Source organism: Prosopis cineraria, unplaced genomic scaffold (genome assembly GCF_029017545.1).
Source record: "Prosopis cineraria cultivar Desert tree isolate PC_DT_omini unplaced genomic scaffold, ASM2901754v1 PC13, whole genome shotgun sequence".
Classification (NCBI taxonomy): Eukaryota; Viridiplantae; Streptophyta; class Magnoliopsida; order Fabales; family Fabaceae; genus Prosopis; species Prosopis cineraria.
In genome coordinates, this window is record NW_026555344.1 from 11305155 (window position 1) to 11329238 (window position 24084).

Here is a 24084-nt window from a genome sequence, read left to right on the forward strand (position 1 = left end):
ATTACACTTCAAAAAATTAAAAATACCTTATATATTTTAACATTTAATTTTTTTAAAAAATATTTTATATTTTTAAATGGAAGAAATACATATAAAAACTTGGAGAACCTAACTTTTATTTTTAGGATCTAACTATTATTTGCCCTAGTTTATATTAGACCTAGTTATAATTTCTAAATAAATTAAATATATTTAAATATAACCTTGATTTAAGACATCATTGACCATCAAATAATACGTCACAGCATAAAAAATATAGACATTACATCGGAAAAGAAATTTGCCTATAGCAATTTTGTTAATCCTAAGTCCGAACAAAACCCAGCTATATATATACACACACATTATGCACACACTACGTCGCAATTCTCTGAATCATCATACAAAAGAAAAGCTTGCTTGATCCACAGTGCAAGGAAAAGATCAAAAAGGCCAATCACCAACCTCTTCTTGATCTCTAGCTTGCAGAGGACACAGAGAGAGAGAGAGAGAGAGAGAGATGGATTGTGGGTCGTCTTCTAGCAGCAAGAATAATAACATGAATGGTCAGAGAGGACCTTGTGGGGCGTGCAAATTCCTCCGGCGAAAGTGCGTCAAGGGCTGCGTATTTGCACCGTTCTTCGACTCCGATCAAGGCACGGCTCACTTCGCGGCGGTTCACAGGGTGTTCGGAGCCAGCAACGCCGCCAAGCTGCTCCTACGAATCCCTCCTCACCACCGCCTCGATGCCGTCCTCACTCTCTCCTACGAGGCTCTCTCTAGGGCTCGAGATCCCGTCTATGGCTGCGTCGCCCACATCTTCGCCCTTCAGCAACAGGTACCTACTTACATTCTTTCATCATATCATCAAATCTCTCTGTCTCGTTCTTGTTTGGCTTTGAATCTTTGATCATAAATTGGTCATTAAGGGCACAGAGTAAAAAAGTTTTATTTCTCTTGCTTTGCTGGGTTTTGCTGCATCCACCACAACCTCTCACAGATGACCTGGACTCTCTCTCTCTCTCTCTCTCTCTCTCTGTTCATGGCTTTTTCTAGCATATAACTAAGAAAGGTTGAACTTGCAGAAATTACGTTCCTGAGCAAGCAAGTAGCTTCTCATCTTCATCGTTCATTAGCTTCTAATTAGCAAGAATTGTTAATAAAAACTGTCCTAGTTTTTGTGAGCCTGGCCTTGAGGATTTAAACCTATAAGCTTGTATATTTTAAAGTGCTAATGTTTTTCAAACCCAGCTTTCATTGACAATGCTAAATCATACTTGAAATCCCGTATAATTTTTTATTTTTTTATTCAATTTTTTAATTAAACTAAGCAATTTCAATCATATTATTTTATAATATTAATAATTTTAACGGAATAAATTTCAACAACTAAACGGGTAATACAAAGAACTCGACTTCTTATTGATGGCTCCATAAAACCTTTGCTTATATCAGAATTTGAGTCTAATTAATTCATAAGGGGTTGAGATAACACACTCGTGTGTGTGTGTATAAAAAATGAGAAAAGTGAATGAAGAAATAGAAATATGATCAAAACCTGGAAGAAAGTACATGTGGGTAAATATTATGATTAATCAATGGATGCATATTAGGCAAGAATAATGAATCATGAATCAAAATTGAGCTCATGTTTTGAGTCAAGTAGAGAAACTATAGTAAAATCCTGTAGGTTGGTCAAGGTTTTCACATGGGGCGCGACATTTATTTATTTACTGTTTGGTTTGACAATTTTTGTCACCCTTCTCTAAGAAAGCAGCCACTTACTCTAATAACGTTAACGTGGCCTCTATCTATACGTAGGTTTTGTAATTTCTAGGCCTCGAAATCTCCCTTTTATGCAATTATTTAATACCTAATTATTACCTATTTATGTAATATTTGTATTGTAAGAAACATACTCCATCTGTCCATTTTAAAATTAATTTTTGGTATTTTATAATAATTAAAGTATTTTTTTAATTTTATCTTTTATTGATTAATATGAAAGTGTTTAATATAGTTATATTATTATTTAAAATTAAGGGTAAAATGAAAGTATATATAATTTTTTATAATATTAAGAAAAAAATTAATTTTTTTTTAAATGTGTAAAATGGTTAAAAGTTTTCAACAATTACGACAGAAAGGAGTACCATTTAAAGAACTACTAAAAAGTAAAATGATTTTTTTAAAAAAAAAAACCTTCAATGTTCTTTTTTTTTTTGGGACAGAACAAGAATTCAAAAACTTGAAGATTAATGTTTTTTATTTTTTTAAATAAAAATATTTTCACCCATGTATTATATGATTTTCATAGAAATTATTTTTAATTTATAATTTGTCCTTTTCGTTAGTTGTTATTATTAGTTTGTTTGCTCATAATCGGCAAAATTAATTAACTAAAATAATGGTCTATTTTTACGTCCTTAGGTCCACGTGGAGTATTTGCAAATTTAAAACTTTTTCGTATGATGTTAATTTATCACGTAATGTAATTGATGTCCACATTAAGCTTGTTATTTTATTAGGAATTTAAAACTAGATTGGCTCTATACCTTGGGTGGCTGAAAGCCATGTGTCATGAAAGGTTAGGGTTTCGACAAATAAATATTTGCAAAATTCATATTAGTTATCTAGCAACTATTATTTAATTTTGGCAAAAAATCTACAATTATTAAATAAAAATATAATTTTAAATTCTTGTACTTTTTTTTTTATATTCTAGGTCTTACATTTTTTTTTGTGTGTCTTAGGTCTTTTAGTGTAAGAATTTTAAAGAGATTTAAAATATTAAAAAATAAAAGTGTAAGAATCTAAAATGTTAAAAAATGTACTAATCAATTGTAAAATGTGAACAAAGTATAAAAATTTAAAGTAATGTTTTTCTATTATTTAATTATGTAATTGGCTTTTTTGTGAGAGAGGAGTGGCATAAGCTAAATGGTTGTCTGACTATAGAGGTTTGCTTGCCTGTGCTACCAAGCAACTTAATTAGTTGCTCGAGAAATATTAAATATTTGTAATTGTAATTTGTAATTTTGACTTTCAACACCATATATGTATGCTTGCACAAATATATAGACTTATTAATTAGTTAATTAATTAATTAACCACCTAAAATATTAGGCAGCTAAGTACTGTTTGTGCTTCTTCCAATGAACATTTTAATATTTCTTTATTTACATTTGACAATTTAGCCAGAGATCTTGTGATACGCAATGCCATACCTACCCCATTATAAATAAATCTATAATTTATATATCCAGTTTTAAATTCTTTCGAAAAATAGTAAGAAATCAAAACTTATCTATATATATATATATATATATAGAATATAGTCAACTTTATAAAGAGCCCCTTTTTTATGTTTAAAGGGAAATAAGCTCTTAAGTGTATGAGGCTACTTTAGTAATTTACATATTCTAAAATGTACAAGACCCCACCTTTTGTTTAAATTTTAATAAAAATTACATAATATGAAATTTAAAAAATACTTATTACGATTTTATGAATAATTTAATAGTAAAAAGGTATGACTGAAAATTTTTAAATGATATTTTAATTTGATGGGGAATAAATCTTTGGCTGCTATATAATGTTATATAACTTAAAAACAACCTGTTTTTTCCTTATGCTTTAATTTCTTTCTCCGGAGTAGTGAATAAAGAAATTCGTAAGGTATATGAATCATCTTGCCCAAGATGAACATTATTGGTGGATTTACATATATAGTAAATATAATCTTATGCTTTATTCTATGACAAGCTTTGAGCTTATCTTTAAACGTGGATTAAAGCATAATCTTTACATTCTAAAGTACAATGATTAAATCTAGAGCTTCGGCAAGCTTATCCATGGAGAACAAAAGTGTAAATAAAAAAATAATTATTTAATTCCTATACTTTTGACTTAATTATAATTTATTTCTTAAATTTTAACTTAGCACACTTCAATCTTTATAGTTCGATTTAATTGCAATTTCAATCTTAAATTTTAACTCATTATGAGTTTGTAACTCAATTTCTATAGCTTTAGTCATTTAAAATATTAGTCCTTAAGCTCTAATGATAATAATAATAATAATAATTTTATTCTTCATATTTTTTTTAAGTATGGACCAATATTTTAAATAGACAGAACTATATGGATGGAGTTATAAGAGTCAAAATTTACAACTTAACCAAAATTCAATTTTGAAACAGAATTTTAATCGAATTAGATTATAAGAACTGAATAATTAATTTTCTCATTTATATATATGTATATATGTATGTATGGAGAGAAGATTATACAGTAATTTAAAAGCTGCACGCAGCACTATGACAGTATTATCTTCAATTATGGGACCATGTAATTGGGCAGATTTGCACCAATCCATTCCTTAGCTTTAATTAGGTGTAAATCCGCAATCTCTCTGATTAAAAAAAACCAAGTTCATGAAGATCGGGTGAGTCACAGCTTCTTATAACTTGAACTTCGCAGAAAATTAATAATTAAATATCAGGTGACTGATTGTGTCCTCTCATACATTGTATCTAGTAATGCTATCAAATTAAAGTTGAGTATTGCTAGGGTTGATTGTGATTTTGTGAGTTCGCACAGTTTTATATACCTTAGCATGCATTTTAATTGTATAGTTCCCACTTCCCAAAACCAATTATTAGATTCCTAAGAAAAAGTATATAAGTAAAAGTGAGAACCAAAAAAGTTCAATAAAGTAAAACAATATTTGAACCATAATGCAAGACAAGTGAATCTCTTTTATCTTTTGATGGGCTCTCAAGTCCAATAGATAGATATTCATAATTAACAAGAAGGCTAATCCGATTAGCAAGATTAATAACGTTAAAGTTAAAAAATTTAAAAGATATATAAAATTAAGATATCAAAATGAAACTTTATATAAAATTAAAAGATTAAAAGTGTATTTTAACCCATTTTAAATAATATTATATCAAATAGTGATATGTGTTTAATTTTCATCGAAATCTTGTTAAAAAATATGTACATTACGCATTTGATGCATGAAGTAATTTTAGAATAATTTTTTCTTTTTTAGTAAGTGAATTATCTAAATTTGAGCATTTGCAGGTAATAAACTTACAGGCAGAGTTAGCTTACGTGCAAGCTCGTCTCTCAACGTTGCAACGTCTCCCAATGGTTGCGACTCTTCCTCAACACCAAACCTCTTCATCTTCTAACAATGACTTTCCCTTTGATCCAACTAATTCACTTCAGTACTCAACTTTTTTCAACCCTTGTGATCTTCATCATGATGCTGATCTTCAAGCTTTGGCAAGAGATTTTGTATCAAGGTTTTGTAGCTACTCATATTCACTCGCTCTCATTCTCATTGATTATAATTTATAACTAACATATTTTAGATCTTCCAACATTTATTTTGATTGAAATTGAAATGCAGAATGAAAAGAGAAGAAAATCTAAATGGGACTTTTCTTAGCAAGAGAAAGAGAAAGAAGGTGAGACAAGCAAATTAAATCTTAATTAACAATGCATTTCACTCACCTTATCACTTCTTTTCTTTGCTTCTTGTTTTTGGCTATCATGTGTCATGGAAATTATTATGCCTTTTTTATTTGAATTGGCTAATACTGTACTCTTGCTATATATTTCTAGTGATTTTGTTGTCTTTATAATGAACCTCCTCTACAATGTAAAGAATTTATGTCTACTAACAAACATGTCAAGCATCGTACGTGCTCATGAACATTCGACCTAATATGATGTGATCGTAGTTTTTTTTTTCCTTCAAAAAAAAAAACATAGCAATTTAGTGTGCCATTGTTGTGGTTGATCAAAGCTCAATTCTTGGGAATTAGTGATTGATTGCATTGCAAGATGTGATCGTTTTATTGGGAAAAATTAGACTTTAGTTGTTTATTTAATTAAATGGATTGAACTATAAATATTTAGAATAAATTATTTTTATCCTCAAGTAAAACAAATCCCAAAGCAATAAAGGCTTTGCCATCTCTAGTTAATTTTGTATAGTTTGTCAACTATGAACTATGCAATTAAGTATTAAGTATTCCTCTAATTTTGTGTAAACATGAGGAAGCTAGCTGGAGATGGGAATGGTGGGTTTGGACTAGGGGGAGCATTAATATGTGGGTCTATCTAACATGGGACATGCCATCTAAGCACTTCACTGTCAAGCTAATGGTCACATTTGGATCTGTTAACGAAGAGCAACTTTATATTAATTATATTGTTTGAAAAATGTTGGAATTTAGAATGCTAATTGTGCTTATGTGAAAGCTTTGGGAACATTTTTTTTCACAAGTAAATGAGTAAATTAGCTATTAAATTATAGATCTAAAAGCATGTGAGGTTTTTAAATTTATCTTTTATGTAATATTTTTCTTTAGCTTTGAATGATGCATATTTTATCTTCTATGTTAATGAAAATTAACTTTTATTGTTAGCTGACAAAAAATGAGAAAAAATGATTTCAAAAATTATTAATTAAAAAAACTTCAAAATTACAGTTTGAAATTATTTTTTAATCAACCAACAATTAAAATTAATTTTATTAACGATAAAAGTCAAACCTATTGTTTTTGAAAAGTTAAAAAAAAATATTACACAACAAGATTATAGTTTTGAAGTCAATTTGGTTGTTTATTTATTTTTATTTGACCCGAGCTATAATTTCTTATCGTTCTCCATGCATTAACTTCTGTACCTTGCTAAAAGGCTGTTTCATGAACACCTCCAATTTGAATATTAAAGAGCAGGTTCTGAAAAGGATGAATATCTGCTATCTCGTAAACCAGATAAATATAATAAAAAGCATAGAAATTATCAAATGTTTACTCAATAATCCACACAAAGCAAAGAGTATTTTATTGCTCCGTCAGCTTCCATGAGGGTATCGAAAGGATAAGAAAGCATACAAATGTACTTAACATACCTTTTTCAATAAAACAAAAACTTGTCAGTTTCTAATTCAATGAAATGTTGCCATCCAGTGTTGAAAAGGGAAGATCCTCTTTCAACTTTAGTTTCACCTCCGGCACTTGGGCATTGTTGGGCCTTCAATGTGGCTATTGGGCTTCCATTCACGATGAGGTTTTTCTTATTGGGCCAGCTGTAAAGTGTGCTGTTGGATGTCACTTTTCAACACTGCCCTTCTTGGGAAGATGTCAGCATCATAATTCATAAATCATAAGATATACATAAATGTGCTCTTTTACTATAATAATTAATGTAATTTTAAAGAATTATTTTATTAGTAACTCACTATACTGTAAGGTTCATCTCGAGAGATTTGGATTAGTCTGGAACGGATATAAATTTAATATACCTTGAGATACCAGGCAGTTTAGTATAAAAAAAAAATCATATGATATAAATAAATGTGCTCTCTCATGAGATAAGATAACCAGCCTCCAAGTGAAAAAAAAAGAAACCCTCTGGCCAGGACTTTTGGATCAGTTCAATCAAGACCATTAGAATTGATAAAATTTTATTTTTTATTTTTAATAAATTATTGTTTTAATAGGTACATAATTTAAAATAAATTATCTAATAACTGTTAACTCTGACAAAAAATTATTTTTTATATAAAAAAATTTTAGTTAAAAATTTTAAATTTAAACAATTTAAATCAATTTTGAATGGTACAAATATCAGCAATGAGCATCGAAATCAAACTCGAGACTTTTAGATGATGTTTGATTGGTACCGGAAAGAAGTCAATGGAGGAGAAGAAGAAAAAAAAATATACATCTTATCTCACTTTTATCAAACTTGGAAGGGAAGGATCCATACATCAAGATAACTAAGAAAATGTCACTTCCATTAAAAATCATGATGTCAAAAACGAAAAATAAGCATATTATTTATAGATTAGGCCAATGATCTCTTTATTTATATAGGATTTTTTTGTCATATACATTTTTTCAATTTTCATGTTCAATTTCTTTTGTTATCCAAGCCAATCATGCAAACTGGTTCCTTCAAAAACCCATTTTCCAGTTTTTTATTCCAATTCTTATTCTCTTAAAAACCTTCTCATTTTGTGTATTGAGAAGATGGACTCATTTGAGTGGCTTTCGGTGGCACCAACTTTTCTTAAAGTTTTTTTCATGCTGATTGGTTAGAGCTTGCAATTCTAATTCTTCTCTGTTGAGTTTAATCTAGCATTAGTTAACTTGTAGACTCTGATGGTTATTTGTTGATTGTTATTTTTGTTTTCCTTTCTTTCTTTTTTTGGTTAAGCTATGTGTTAAGTTGTAACCTTAGATTTTTTCGAGTGTTTGTTGGTTTTGGCTATTGGTGTTTGTATACTTTTTTTTAGTGATTAATAAAATTGACTCTATTTTTTGGCCAAAAAAAAAACCTTTTCATTTTAGCAAACATGGCCTTAATTCTTCCAAGTCATGCTTCACTATTATTTTAGGCAACAACTACTAGCAACTAATTCAGGTTCAAGTACTATTAAGCTTAAACATAAGTAGCTCTATCTACCTAGTTTTTTTTTAAAAAAAAATTCATTAAATTGGAACATTTGATCTCGTTTAAGTAGACATAGGGTTTGTTTGATGCTATTTTCTATTTTTATATACTTAAAATAATAATGTAGAGAAATTTTTAAAACAAGTTTTAAGAACAAAATTGAAAAAAAAAAAGATCTATGTGAATCATATTATGGAAAAACATATCTAAAGTTGTGAAATAAAGAATAAAATAATTATTTATTTTATAAAATAATTTTCACTAATGAAAATATGATTTTTTTTTGCTTTTTCTCTAATTTTGCAAAGCAAAAAGTTATTACAAAAGGCTCAAAAAGATGTTTAGTTTTTTTTACCTTTTCAAAAAGCTTTGTAATTGAGTTAATATATTTTTTAATAGAATTTAGCTATTCCATTTTGATATATACTCCTTCTGCTTCAAAATTTACTAATTTGGGTCTTTTAATATTTTAGCATACATTAAGAAATACAATTAATACATTAAAATATTGATTACATTATCAAGTTTTTCTTTAATTTACTGCTTTAAAAATATTTCCCATTAGTCATAAAAAAGGATGTAATAAAAAATGCTAACAAATACTTCTTTGAACTTCTTAAAAGACATGTTAATTGAAATAATTTTTTTTTTCTTCTTAAATGACATATAATATAAAACTGGGGGACTGGATTCAACAATATTAGGATCAAAGGGTAGTCTAAGGAAACAAACTAATGCTTGGGCATTAAACACTTCGGGCTCAAAACCCAACCCTTTTAAACGTAGGACAAAAGTTGTATTTCCCGTCCATGTTATTTTCTCAAAAAGAACTTTTTGGGCCTGTTATTTCTGTTTTTAAAAATAAAAAATGAAAAACACATTTTAAGATAAGTGTTTTCAACACTATTTTAACGTTTTGTTTTAAAAAAAAATAAATAAAATGCTTTAGAACTGTTTTCATTTTCATTTTTTAAGTTTTTAGAGCACAATTATTATAAATTATTTTTAACTATATCAAATGTTATCATAAGTTCCTGTTATTAACAATTGGCGTCCATCATTGTTGACCAATTTCTTAACTTTTAAATTATTTTTAAATTGACATTATTAAATAAATTTTATTTTTATTTTTTTAAAAAATCAATTTTAAAAATTGATGTACAAAATAATTTTTAAAATAACAAGGAAAAAAAATTAAACAAGCCCTTTATTTCTTTTGTTTTATTTTTTGCTTTGATTTTTAGCCATAAGTCAGGATGTTTTTATTCATTTGGCCTTTCAACTATTAAGGATTTAAGCAAAAATTAATTATTTAATTATTATACTCTTAATTCAATTATAACTTAATTCTTCAAATTTTAAATTTGACTTGATATAATTATAATAATTAAGTTAAAATTTAAGAATTAAATTACAGATTGAGTTAAAATTACAAAATTAAATGATTAATATTTCTAAAATTTAATTTAATTTCTGTGGTTTGAAAAGGTATTTCGTCATCAAAGTCACCTTTACGATAAGCCCTCGAACACATCATGACATCAAGTTGACAGGAATAATTAGTGTGGCCAAATATCAAATTTAATTTGATCCTAAATCAATCGCCATTAAAAGATGACCACGTCGGTGTGATGTTTTGGCTCCTAGCACTGATATGATATATGATATGATGTTTATAATTTTGGAGCATTATATGTACATGTTAACGTTACGTTGAGTCATCCATTTATATTAATTAATGAAATTATTAATTATTAATGACCATAGTGTAAAATCGCACTGGAAAAAAAATACTCTTGAAAATTCCAAAATAATTAGAATGATTAAATTTTATTATATTAAATTTTAAAAGATAGGTTTGAAACTTAGAAGATCAAAATGTCTCACTATCATCTTTTTTTTTTTTAATATACAATCACTGTCATCAATTTTGAAAGTAATCTTTGAAGTTGATGGTCATTCCGAGAAGAAAGTTGGGCCTTGGGCCCTCCCTTTTTTTGGATTAACATTATTTGTTATTGCCAAGTATATAAATAAATAAATAAGACTAACTCCCAACGTATATTTAAATGTTTGCTTTAGGCTTGTTGTCTATTTAAATATTTTACATGTTTGAAATATTTTTATAACAATTAAATGTGTAATTAGTTATAAAATATAAGTAGTATATAACATGAGAGAATGTTTTTTGATATGTTTATCACATTGGCCTTGATTTTTTAATGACAACACCTTAAACATTTTAATTTGGTCCTTTGTAAATTTACTTTTGGTCTTTTACCCTTAATTTGGATGGTAAAAAATTAGGGAGGAAAGAAAACTATGAGAGAAATAATAAAATTAGTAAAAAATATTTACCATTTTGCGCAATTTCCCCTCCTAATTTTCCTTTCTCCTATTTTCGTCCCACTTTTCTTTAGATATGTATTATAATAATAAAAAGCTAAAAGTAACAAATTTTAAATATATTATTTGGCGTATGGAGTCTAATCCTAAACCCAATCAACTTAGGCTAAACTTAAAAAAATACCAAAATAATGAAAATAGGATTTTTGGGCCTAAGCCCATTCCTGATATTCCAACTCCAATTAAGTAGTAAAATATCTCACTTTCTACCCAATACATATATATATATATTGACTTATTAATAGTTGCACATATACAAGAGAAAATTGAAGATATAAAATCACATGGAATTGATACTTTTTTGTCGCCAATTAATGGGGGGACATTGTCTCCAATTCGTCAACATTTCATATTTTTATGACAAGAGAATGTTAATATATTTCCCTCTATTTTGGTTTCTCCCCAATTTTTTTTTATTGTGGTTTCGAATCATTTAGATAAACTTTTGAAGATCCGTATTAGTTTAACTACTTTTTATAACATAAAATTTGAATAGTTGAAATTAAATTTTATTAGATATAACTCATAAACTGCATGCAAAGGTTGGTGAGTCACGGTGCCAAACTTTAAAGGTGATTCGCTTTTTTTTTCTCTCTCTCTCTGGATATCAAGAGATTTTTTTTAAAAAAAATAACTTTTTAAAATTTTTGGCAATTTCAAATCTTACTTCTCTTAATACGCAACAAAACAAATCATATTTATAAATTGATCGCTGCTCGTCTAACATTAGCCTTTATGATGTTCATGGATATGTTTAACAAATAAATACATCTTATAGAATTAAAAAGATATTGAAAGAAAATCAAGTTTTTTATACTCATCACTTTGTTATGTAATTCTTAACTCTACGTTATACTGCTCACAAGAGAAATAGAGACGAGAAAAATGAAGAAAGCTAAAATGAATATTTGAGAAAAGTGAAGAAATGTGATTTTCTCTCTATATACTTGATGAAACAACAAAAAAGTGATTAATTTCATATGGATGATAATAAGTTAACAGCCTTATTTTTTGTAGAAAAATTTTATGATCATAAAACTTAGTATTTATTTTTTAATCCAATTTTAAATTAATTTCTAAAATTATTAAATATACAAATGGTCTAAAAATTTTAAATATATCCAAATATAAAGCAGTGCTCCTCCTGAAAATATATAAAAATCTATCGCGAGGAGGTGAAATTGATATGAAAATTCTGCGTTTCAGGATTAGGAAACATGATAACAATGAAAAAGAGAGTGTAGATTTTTTATAATAACATATATACATGTTTTCACTAAAAAATATTCAATATAAAATTGATGGACTCTTATTGTAATAAGTTAAAGTACATTTTTAGTCCTCTAATTTTATATAAGATTTTAATTTAATCTCTTAATTTTATAAAGTATCTTTTTAGTTTTTTATTCTTAATATAATTAGTTTCAAATAATTATTTTTATGTTAATTATTGTTATTTAAAAAAAATTAAACTTAATATGTCAACATTTGATAATGCTTTATTAATATTTGAAGGTTCAATATAAAAATTTTTTGGGATGAAATTTAAAATATTAAAGCTAAATGATTAAAATAATATTTTATAAAATTAAAAGACTTAAAATGGAATTATTTATAAAATTAAATGACTAAATTTTACTTTAATATATTATAGCCTTAAAAGGGCCTCAAAGTCACTATCCCTTTTCTTTTCCCTTTAAGTTCCTCTCCTACCAAATACTGTATTAAGGACATTATGAAAAAGTGAAGATTTTTATTATTTTTGGCTCAAACAAATTAAGATGGGTTGTTACTTAGAGCTTATTATGATCTGAAAGGAGCATATGACTCAATAGTGTCTATAAAATCTCAGCGGCTCTGTTGCAATGTTTTGAGAATTGGATCAGATTGGCCAATTTATTGTTCAACTATGAAGCAATTTAGTGCTCGATCCGGACATAATGGGGGGAAAAAAAAAAAGAGGTCCATAAAGGTCGTCAAAATTTGGTTGAATCAGCCTCAAATTGATCAAAACCAGTGGAATCGGTCAAATTCATTTTTTTTATTTATGTTTCTAAGCAACAATTTATACTAAATATGCATGGAAAAAGGGAAGAAAAACGAAAAAAAAAAAAACAGGTAGGTATGTGTGTTTGCATTATAAGGTTATAAAATATTAAATAAGTATATATATATTTTGTGGAAGATAATTATATTTTTTACTAAATAAATTAAGCTTTGTTTAGATTTTATGAATGTCAAATTTTTTTTAAAAAAATATCTTATAAATTGTGACGAAAATAGTATCATTTTTAATACATGATCTAACGGGGAGTATTGATCTTTTTACCCACTAACTTTAATATTAGAAAATGCTAATAAGACACAAACTCAACTATATTTAGTTACTACCCCATTGACCCACGGTCCTAAATCCACTACATTTTCCTGATGCCTGATTATTTACCAGAGAGATCTCACTATTATTTTTTAGTGTTAAAAGATAATTTATCTCTTAAATTATAAATTTATGAGCAACTCTAAGATTTTAAAGTTATTTTAATGTTTTCTTTTAACTTTTAAAAATAGTACAATTTCATCCCTAACATTAACAAATAGTCAAAATAATTTTTGTTAACAGTAAAGTGACATTGCATTATTTTTAAAAATAAAAGGATAACTTTGTAATGAAAACAAGTTTAGAATCACATATTTCTAAACTTAAAATTTAAGGGTTCTATTGCATGCCATTTAACTCTATTTGTTTTTTTTTTTTTTGGGTTATTTTTTCAAACCCAATTCAACTCTTACAAGAAATTATCTAAGACGAATCATGTAATCCAATCTGCATTCCTAACCCTACCCAGGCAATTTTGAGCCCACACAAATGACCCAAGTGAGGAGAATATTGAATTGTAGAATGGAGAGCAATGAAGGCAGGCAGTGAGGAGGTTTGATGAAAGCAGAGAATGAATAGAATCAGAAAGATGTGGTCACATGAGCAGTCGCACGCGCCCATAAAGAGAAATTCTGGTCAACATAAGACTCACAGCTTGCTGACAGATTCTCTTGTCCTCTCTTCCTTTCACTATTTTGTCCCTTTTTTTTTAATTTATTAATTAATTAATTAATCAAAAGAAGCAATAGTGGTTCATTTGGTGTTTGATTAGTAAGCGCACATGTACTTTGGGTCAAAACCCATCCACTATTGTGCCTACTCCTATAAAAGGATTATGTGCTGGCGACTCATTAATTATTTTTACTCTTCATCTCTTCTCAAGATACCTACTCATATTAATTTGAGACTTAAGTGTTATTTTTATTCTTGAATTCTATATGAAAGATAAAAAAATGTTTTTAAACTTAGTTATAGGTTAATTTTATCCCTTAATTTTAAATATTTCCTTCCTCATTATCTCATATTTTTTCTCTATTATTGTATCTCACATTATATTTTTAATATTTTTATTATAAATATTTGAGTTGAGGGCAAAAATGACCTTTCGAATAGAAATTGAGGAAAAAAAAATGATCTTAACTTAATACAAAAATATATAAAAATAGTGGGATTTATTGATGAGTAACAACGTTAAGTGTTTTTAACATCAAGATAATGATGAAAGGAATCTTTAAAATTAAAAGATAAAATTAATTCATAGTTAAATTTAGAGGCATTTGTGATCTTTCATGTATAGTTTAAAAATAAAAATGATGTTTGACCCATAATTTCGAACATTGATCTTGATAATAATAATCTCGCATAATAGAGATGGAATTATTTTAAAGGGGTGGTGGTAATATCTTCTCATGTGCCGGTCAAAGGAATAAAAAAAGGTTAATTAGGGGTATTTTTCTTGGAACTAAATCAGCTCCCTATTTTATTCTATTAACAAATTATTATATTGATATACATGACACTCTGAGATTCACTGACCTAACACTTATTTATTTTAGACCAATTGATCTTGAATTTAAGTTTTGTAAATAAAGAAAGGTTTGCCTTCGTTTGATCTGATTCTAACTCAATTCACGCCATCAGATGATGATGAATATGCCTTTTTCCAAAATCAATTGAAAAATATTATTATTTGTTATTATAACACTTGGCTTAAATTTGTTCGTGTTTATTATCAAATTTTGTGAAAATATTTATTTTAAAGAATCAAAATATAAGCGTTATTGATATCAGTTCTAATTTTATCATATTTTTGTGTGAGCGAGTATTTTAAAGTGCATTCAATATGAATCACGTTTATTAGAGAATAAATATGGTGGGAAACAGCAAAAATATAATAATAATAATAATAATAATAATAATAATAATAATAATAGAATTAAAATTCATTTTTAAAAAGGCATCTGCAAACGAAAGTTTTTCCTGATATAATATTTTAGAGATCCACATCAAATAATTGGAAATTATATATATATATATATATATATATAAGCACACTAAACCCTTGTAAAGTTCTTGAATAGATCATATCCTCCATCAAATCCATAACCTCTTTAGTGGATTACAATTACTAGTGAGTGCCTATAGTGCTTAGCTAAAATTAGATTAGAATTGAATTTCTTTTATAGAAATTATTAAAAATGGAGGAAGCTAGAATGTATACTTCAAAAGGTTGAGAGGATGTCATTATTGTAGTTATCTTCTCAATAACCACTGTTAATTATATAATTAGGGAGGTTTCCAGTGTTATTAGGTTGTTTTGATTTTTATAGTATTTTAGTTATCCTCAAATTTCAAACATGTTGATTTGGACGGTTTTGGTTGATTCTTTTGATCTTTTCTCAATTGTTGTTGAAATTTGTTCTCCATTAAATGCATCTATTAAATTAATACCAACCAAGTTTGACCCCTTTACTCAACAATCTATCATCTTTTTATTTTTTTTTATTTTTTTATTTTTCAATTTTCTTTTTCTTTATGCCTGTGAATGGTTATTAGACAACCACCAAATATGGCTCTAAATTTGGTTGGTGTGTAGTGCATATGACCTAATCTTAGTGCTTTTTTGTTGATTGATCCCCAAATAAATCAAATTATTTTATCTCTTTCTTTTATATATCATATAGATCATATTTTCGCCAATATAAAATATTTAAATTATATTATCATTGCATTGTATTCTCTTCTCAAGGTATATTCTCCTCTTAAGTCTAAATATTGACCGCTAAATGGTAAATATTGCTTTTATAAAGCTTTCAGAAGTAAAATAAATCATCCTGTCATTTTTATATTTCATAAAAATTTAAAATTTTATCTGAATAAGTTTTATGTTAGAATTTAAATTATATATATAATCAAAATCATGTTTTATTATTCAATTGAAATTTATTTATTAATTTTTTTATTCATGTGTATAATTTATTATTTATAATCAATTGCCGAATTTATATTATTTAAATATATGGACGAAGAATATTTTCGAGATCACTATATTTTAGATTATTTTAAAATACGCGTAAGTATAAGACTGATTTAGTTTGAATGTGAAAGAGCGTGTGGTCCACGGCCATTATAGTAGGGTTTGACTGGCATATCATGAGGCCTTGCAAGAGAGAGATGGAGTGAGAATGAATACATCTTCTCTCTCTGTTTTTTTTTAAATTATCTTTTTTTATTTTTTAAAGAAAATTATTCGGATTAAAATTATAACTCATTTACGTATTATTCTATGATTTAATAATTTTTTGAGCATTTTAAATACAAATTTTTTAATATCAATTTTTTTAATAAGAGGAGATAGGAAAAGGACAAGGGCAGAAACCAAATTTTGGGAGCGTGAAGTAGGGCGGAGTGGGACCCACAGAGAGTGTCTGAAAGCGCTAGCAAATGTAGGACAGGTGTCCCTTGCCTGTCCCACAAAGCACATACACTTTGGATTTTGGTCCCTCGTTTGGATCTCTCATCTTTTCCAAAATTCAAAAATCGATGCTTTTTTTTTTTTTAAGCTTTCAAAAATCGGATGGATGTTTGAAATGGGTAAAGTATAATGTAGAGCAAATGTATAAATTTAACCATTAATTATTTTAAAAAATATTATATAATTTATATTACGAGGTGGTATAAAATAAATTTTTAATTTTAAAAAATAAAGTATTTAGTAACTTATATTAATTTTAATCACATGTCAAAATTGATTTTTATAATAAAGGTTACTGAATGCTTTTCAATCTTCACTTGAATTGTTATAGAAGTTTAAATAAAATTTTATCTTTATATATTTTTTTTTTTCTATTTTGTTGGTATTGATCTCATAAATATTTTTAAATAAAAACTTTTTGAACCTCTTTTTCTTAAACTTAGATTGAGAATGAAGGTAAGAAAATTGAAAATATTGACGCTTTTTTGGGTCTTATAAATCTAAAAATAAATAGTATTTAGTTAAAATTGATGTAAAGGTGTTGGATGATTCATTTTTTTATAATAGAAGTTATCTAGTACTTCTTAAAAAAATAATTCGTAATTAAATTTGCACATTTACATATATTGAGATGGAGTATAATGTGTCATTTTTAGTCAAATTTTGTGGGTCTCGCCTAACATCTGTTGAGCAAAATTAAAAAAGACTACTGGATGCTCTATTTTTTAAAATTATGAATTTATTTTGCACCACCTTATAATATAGGGTACCCAATGCTTCTAAAAAAAAATAATTGGTGACCAAATTTGCACCGTTACCTTATAATGTAATAACTACTATTAATAAATATGCTTTAAGAAAATTACTACCTCAGTTTCAAATTATATGATACTTTTAGAAAAAAATTACACATACTAATAAATCTCATTAAATAAATTTTATAACTTTATTTTTTTAAAACAAAAATATAAATTTTCAAAAAAGTCCTTCACTTAATACTCTATTTATAAAAAGGATTAAAAAAGAGATAATATAATGGGAAAGGTAGTAGTGAAAAAGTATAATTAATTAAGTCTTATTTTTGTTAAAATGTCTTATATTTTGGAACGACGAATCTCATCTAAAAGTATTTTAATAGGACAAAGAGAATAATAAATATTTTATAATTTAAAAGATAAAAATAATTAGCAAACGTAATATTTACATTTTGTATAATGGATATGAATATTTAAATTTTATAGTTATATAACACACATACACATATCATGTGCACGTTTCTATATTATTTTTTCTTCTTCAATGTTTATAGTTTAGAAACATGATTTTTTTTTTTCAAGATTTGAAATAAAAATTTTTGACAAGTTCAGAACAGTTCCAATTTTACCATTTTCCTGCCAGTTTGATGGTCCTCGTTCTTTTTTCTTCAAGTCTCCACAACCCACAACCATAAAACTAATTCTTTGAACAATCTAAATATCATTAAAGGGGTTGTCCTCTTAAACCCCTTTCAAGCAATGCTCTCTAGTCTTTATGTACATCTCAACGAATCAAATTTTAAAATGATATTTAAGAGGTCAGACTATTACCATCTATGCCATACCAACTTAATTGAACTCATTCTATTATCAAAATCGAATTGGAAATTGGGTTGCTTCTTAACCTAACTAGTTAATCTGCTGGCATGATCTTATTTCTAAAACATTGTTTTTTTTTAACAAAATATCTTTTTTTTTAGCAAATTTTGTAACGAAATCTCTAACATTTACATTAACACAAACAACTATAGAATTTTAACTCAAACTCAATTTGATTTTATGTATTATATAAAATTTGAACAGAATAGAATTTCATACGCTAGACTTTCATGCATCACTTGGATGTAAATGTTTGGGGGAAAAAAACTTGGATAAAATCTTATTTAGTTAGTTCAAATTGTAAGCTTAAAAGCTAGTTGAGAGTAAAAAATTATGTTTGGGTAAAAATAGTTGACAAGTGAGATTTTCTTTTTCAACTATAGTTAAGGTAAAAATTAGCTTTTGAAACTTTTACGTCCCTAGTTGTGTTGCATCTTAGAATCTCATTAATGCATTTTCCCAACTATGTATGTTTTACTATTTTTCTTAATTGTATCAAATTACATACTTACCATTCATTAAGATGGAAAGAGAAATAGAGAGAAAGGAAAATTAGGAGAAAAAATTCCTAAAAAATTACTATTTTTTAAAATTTATCCTTCTAATTTTCTCTCCTCCCTTTCTTATCATTTTTCCCTCAATCCAAACTAAGCCTATTATATATATGTATCATATAAAATTTACATCCTTTTCAGTCATTTTACATCTTAAACTAGCATTTCAATAATATCATTTAAATAATTTTCAGTTTTTAAAACTAATTTTTTTATAAAAAATTCCAAACATAGATCACATTGCACTAATTGACTTTTATCTTAACTCTAGTTTGTAAATTATAGTTAGCACAAATTTTAATTTGGGAAATGTTAATCCAAACTAGCTTGTATGGTGCATATTTGATTTTTTTTAAAAAAAAACATAATTATTAGTCTCTATAGTGTAAACATGTTTTGGTATACATTCATATAGTGCTTTTTTGTTACTTCAGATCCTTCTACTTTATCTGATTTATAAAATTAATCCATCTCTTTTGAATATGTCCATAAGGGCAATTTTGAATATGTCCATAAGAATGATGAAATGACACTAACGATGTTAAATATGTTGAATTGTAACCAATGCTACTAATCTGTGCAAATTAATAGTGTTGCCTACCCTATTTTGTTTCATGTTTCAAGTTTTAATCTATTGAATCATAATTTCACCTCAACACAAGGTCAACAGTGTTAGATACATACCAGCATATTTAACATCTCTAATATCATCTCATCATTCTTTTAGATGTATTCAAAAATAGAAGTCCTTGTAGTATTTATTGTTGTTTGATGTCCTATATTTTTTTTAAAAAAGGACCCTACAAACAATAAGAGACTAATAACATTTGAGAGAAGCCATTTTTAGAAGCAACTCAAAGTTAACTTCCCACAATTTTGGTGAAGACTTTATTAAAGTTGATTTCACATAAGTAAAGGTAGTTGCTTGAGGAATTTGCTGCAATGCTAGGTGTGCTATATTGTGTGAATTGAAGCCATGTGGACATTATAGCATGTCACCAGGTTTACATCCCATAGCTCTCTTTCCACTGATTTTGATGCTTGAAAAGAAAACCTAGGTAGATAGAAGTCTAAGATTGGTTATTCGAACTTTGCATTGCTATTTTCTCCCTATCCCATATAAGAGTAGTGATTTGTCCCTTTATTGTATGTCTTCATTTTTCAAATGTTGCTTCTATGTTATGTATTTTGAAATAGTCACTTGATTTGGAAGAATGAAAAAGTCATGGTTTGTAAATAATAATTGATGTTAGGGAATTTACTTCTTGTTTATACTAATTTTACAACCCAGATTCATATTTTTTTGTTGGTAAAGTGTCAGATTGGATGAACAACTTAGTAACCATAACTTACACTATTGGAAATCACAATTACAAGTAGCTCTACTAAATCAATAAGAACAATTATTGAATGAGCTTTTGTTGACGTGTAAACAAGTGAAGCTTGATGATTGACCAGTTGCATAAGAGAATTTATAAGTAGCTTTAGTTGATTAGTAAGGGAAATATGGTGGTGAAAAAAGAAGGACAAGGGAGAGTAGAAGGGAAGAAGAAAGAATAAGAAACAGGATTCAAAAAATTTAGAAAAGAATTTCATGAAAAGAATAAAAGGAAGTTTAAGAGCTTTGGAGAAGTTGTTGATGGGTGTGGGAAAAGCATGGTAGAACGTAAGTCCCATGCTTAATTTCCTTATTCTATACTTAATGTTATGTATTTAGCATAAGTATTGATCTTATGAATGCTTGTCATGTAGGATGAGCTATTTACTTTAAGAATTGACTTGTTCTGATGGCTAGTGGACCATTTATGTAATTCAAGATCTACATCTGTCTATTCACTAATATCAAATAGTTAGGCAACACAAAAAAGCAACAATGACATGGTTAAAGATTACTTCCCTTTGATGTTATGCTTTTTGTAATTGGAGGTGCATATATGTTAGGAGTCTGATCTTACAACCTTCGAATATATATAAATTGATTATTTGTTGCAATGCATTTTCACTTCTTTTGATGTTCAAATTAGATGTTTTGATTAGTTTAGTTGAGTATATGTCAAGTGTTGATCTAGCTAACAAGTACCGTAATGAAATGTTTTACGAGTAACATTAGTAATTTTGAGTACGTACAATAAATATTACCTTAATAACATTCTTGTCTTAATATAAATTATATTAGACATTTTATTTATAAAGTTAGTTATTTAATAAATTGTGTGTAAATTTACACAAGTTAGGTATATGACAAGTAGCATCACAAACAATGTAAGAAAATTTACAAATAATATTAAATGTTTTACTTGTAAAGTTAGTAATTTAATAACTCATGAATAAATCCATAATTTCAATACCATAAATGTTTATCACCTTTATCAACCACAATTTATGCAACATCAACATTGCAAGACAAATGAAAACACCCACAATACTCCATGTAAAAGAACCCATTCGTTCCATAATCATGCCACACACTATAAATTCATGGCAAATTAATAGCATTTAACAATTAGATGAAGAAGGAATTTATTTTAAAGCAAGTTTAGTCTGTACCTCAATGATGACGGCATTTTAAAATGATTAATCAAACTCTTTCCTCAACAGCAATTAATACCCTACATGTAAAACTCCACAAGTTACCCAACATGAGATAACATTAAAAGATTACATTGTTTACAGCAGGATAATTAAAGATGGGAAATCATTTTTCAACTCATCGTTAGCATGAAGATGGAGAGACAGAGGATTGCATGGTGAGACAGAGCTCGTGCAAATTCGCTTCCTCTTTTTTCTAACTATTTCTTCTTTTATTTGGCAGGGTTATTTTTGCCAATTTGCTTCACCATTTTATTTCATTTAAGTCCAAAAATTCTACCATGTTATGTTAGATTTGTTTGGGCCTGACTAGATATTATTCCGTAAATATTACTTGCCAATGCTAACATAAAAAATGTTAATAAAATCCTTTCAAATTATATAAATGATAATTTAGTTTTTCAAAATATCATAATTTTATTAAAATTTTTAGGAACTTTTGTATTAATAAATTTTAAAGTGAAAAGATCATTTCATTTTTATTAAAAATAACAAATCCAATCACAACTTTTATTTTACGAATTACAAAAGTTGAATAAGAAATCACAACTTATCAAGTGTAATTTTTATTATTAAAAAATAAGTTTTCTAAATAACAAACTCCAGTAATAACTTTTGCTCAAAGAATAACAACTCTTATTCAAAAAAATTGCAAGAATTAAATGAGAAATTACTTGTCAATAAAGATAAAATAATATTTTTAATTTAAAATTTATTAACGTAGAAGTTTTTAGGAATTTCAGTAAAATTATGACATTTTAATATATTAGATTGTCATTTATATGGTTTGAGAAAATTTTATTGTCACTTCCCTAATTTTGTTGGTAATTATTTCATAATAAATTTTATTATGTATTTTTAATATTCTGCTTTCTTAGAATTCTAAATTATTATTGTTTAAAAGTTTTAAATTTCTAACCATAAAGATGATTTTAATTCATTCTAATTGAAGAAAATTCAACTTATAAGGAAAAGAGAGACGATTTTTTTCATCATAATGATTAAGGCATGACATTAATTTTTATCATAAGTTTCACTTCTTATTCCAAATAAATATTAATGTACAATATTAAACATTCTATTCTCACTTATTTCTTTACAAATGTAGGTAAGGTTGAACATTTTTAAATAGAGTTAAAAGTTTTAATGATTTTTTTAATTATGAAAAACATGTTAAATATGACAGGAAGGATTACTTCGCCGGTCATGTTATTGTATGCTTATTGTTATTATAATTATTTAATTTTACTTTTCACTAAAGAAGAGAAAACAATTCGTTGAAATAAATTTTCTTTTTATTGTTTTGGATTACTTGGATTGTCAATCGGCAGATTATAGGTTCATGACTAAATTTGATCAGTTGAAAATAATAATATAATGGGGAAGCACCTGTTTTGTTAATTACAAATCATATATTTGTTTGCTAATTAATTAATTTAATGTATTAAAAAAATAAGATAAGAATATTGTACTTTTGAACAAAATATCTTTAAATATATCTACTAGATATGGTAATAATGATACCAAATAAAGCTAACAAATTCTTTATAAACAAAATCAAATCTCCATGATTGTGTTTGATATGTATTATGAAGAAAGGTTGAATAAGATGCCATTCTCATTCAAAAAGTTAATTACATTATGTTCTTAATACAACGTATTATTTAAAAATCAATCGGTTAAAATTCGAAAGTGATTAAAATTAATTGTTTAGCTTTTTAAGTTTGAAAATTTTTAATTTGATCTGTAAAAGAACATTTTAAAAATGTTGCGGCGGATTTAATATAGATATATCAACCATCAACATCTATGTATAATTAAATTTATAACAAAAGGCTTTATTTAAAGTCATAAATAATATCACTTATTCCACACATTTCGAATAATACAAAAGAAAATGAATCTAATTTCACCGTTATAGTAAAATAATATCTAATTTAACTAATTATTTCATTTCTATTGAGTCATTTTATGAACGTTTTTTTTTTTTGGTAATAATATCTTTTGCGCATAACCCATTTATTGGCCGGAGAGAAAAGTGAAGGGAAAACTACATGCCTGTTTGATTATGTTTTCTATTATTACGTTCTTAACACAATTATGTAAAGTAACAATTTTAGAACAAGTTTCGAAAACCAGAATTAAAAAAAAAATCCATTTGAATAAAATATAATTGGCTGGATCCAATGCAAATGGTTTTAAGTAGATACAACGATTAGAAGTCCAATTGGCAAAACTCAAAGGGAACAGCGTTGAAGATTAGTAAAACAGTGTGTTCGATGAAGCTGACATCCAGAGCACCATGCTCTCACAATTTTCTAGAAAAGTATATAGCACCTCTTCTTCGTGCGAAAGTCTAGAGTCAAGCAAACAAACTCAATCCGACAGTTCAACTCATTAGTTTGCCGTTTTTTGTCGATTGGGGTAGCAAAATGAGTCATTTTAAAAAATGAGTTGAGTTGGTCAAACAATAAAGATGTGTGGGCTAAACGGGCTAGCCCACCAACTCAAGGGTTGACTAGTTTTTGTTTTTCGTTTTTAAATTATATTAAAAGTTTGATTAGAAGTGTGTTTCTTGTGTTCCTTCAA

At 27.0% G+C, this 24084-nt stretch overlaps 1 protein-coding gene across 1 annotated transcript in view; it reads left to right on the forward strand.

Moving 5' to 3' along the window:
- Window positions 1-389: 389 nt before the first annotated feature.
- The window catches only part of LOC129289888 (LOB domain-containing protein 19-like), a 32131-nt gene continuing 8436 nt past the window's right edge, over window positions 390-24084 (forward strand). The window contains exons 1-3 of the mRNA XM_054926645.1: window positions 390-817; window positions 5071-5294; window positions 5402-5459. Coding sequence (XP_054782620.1) covers window positions 500-817; window positions 5071-5294; window positions 5402-5459 — 600 coding nt within the window. The 5' untranslated portion in view covers window positions 390-499. The remainder of the gene's footprint in view (window positions 818-5070; window positions 5295-5401; window positions 5460-24084) is intronic.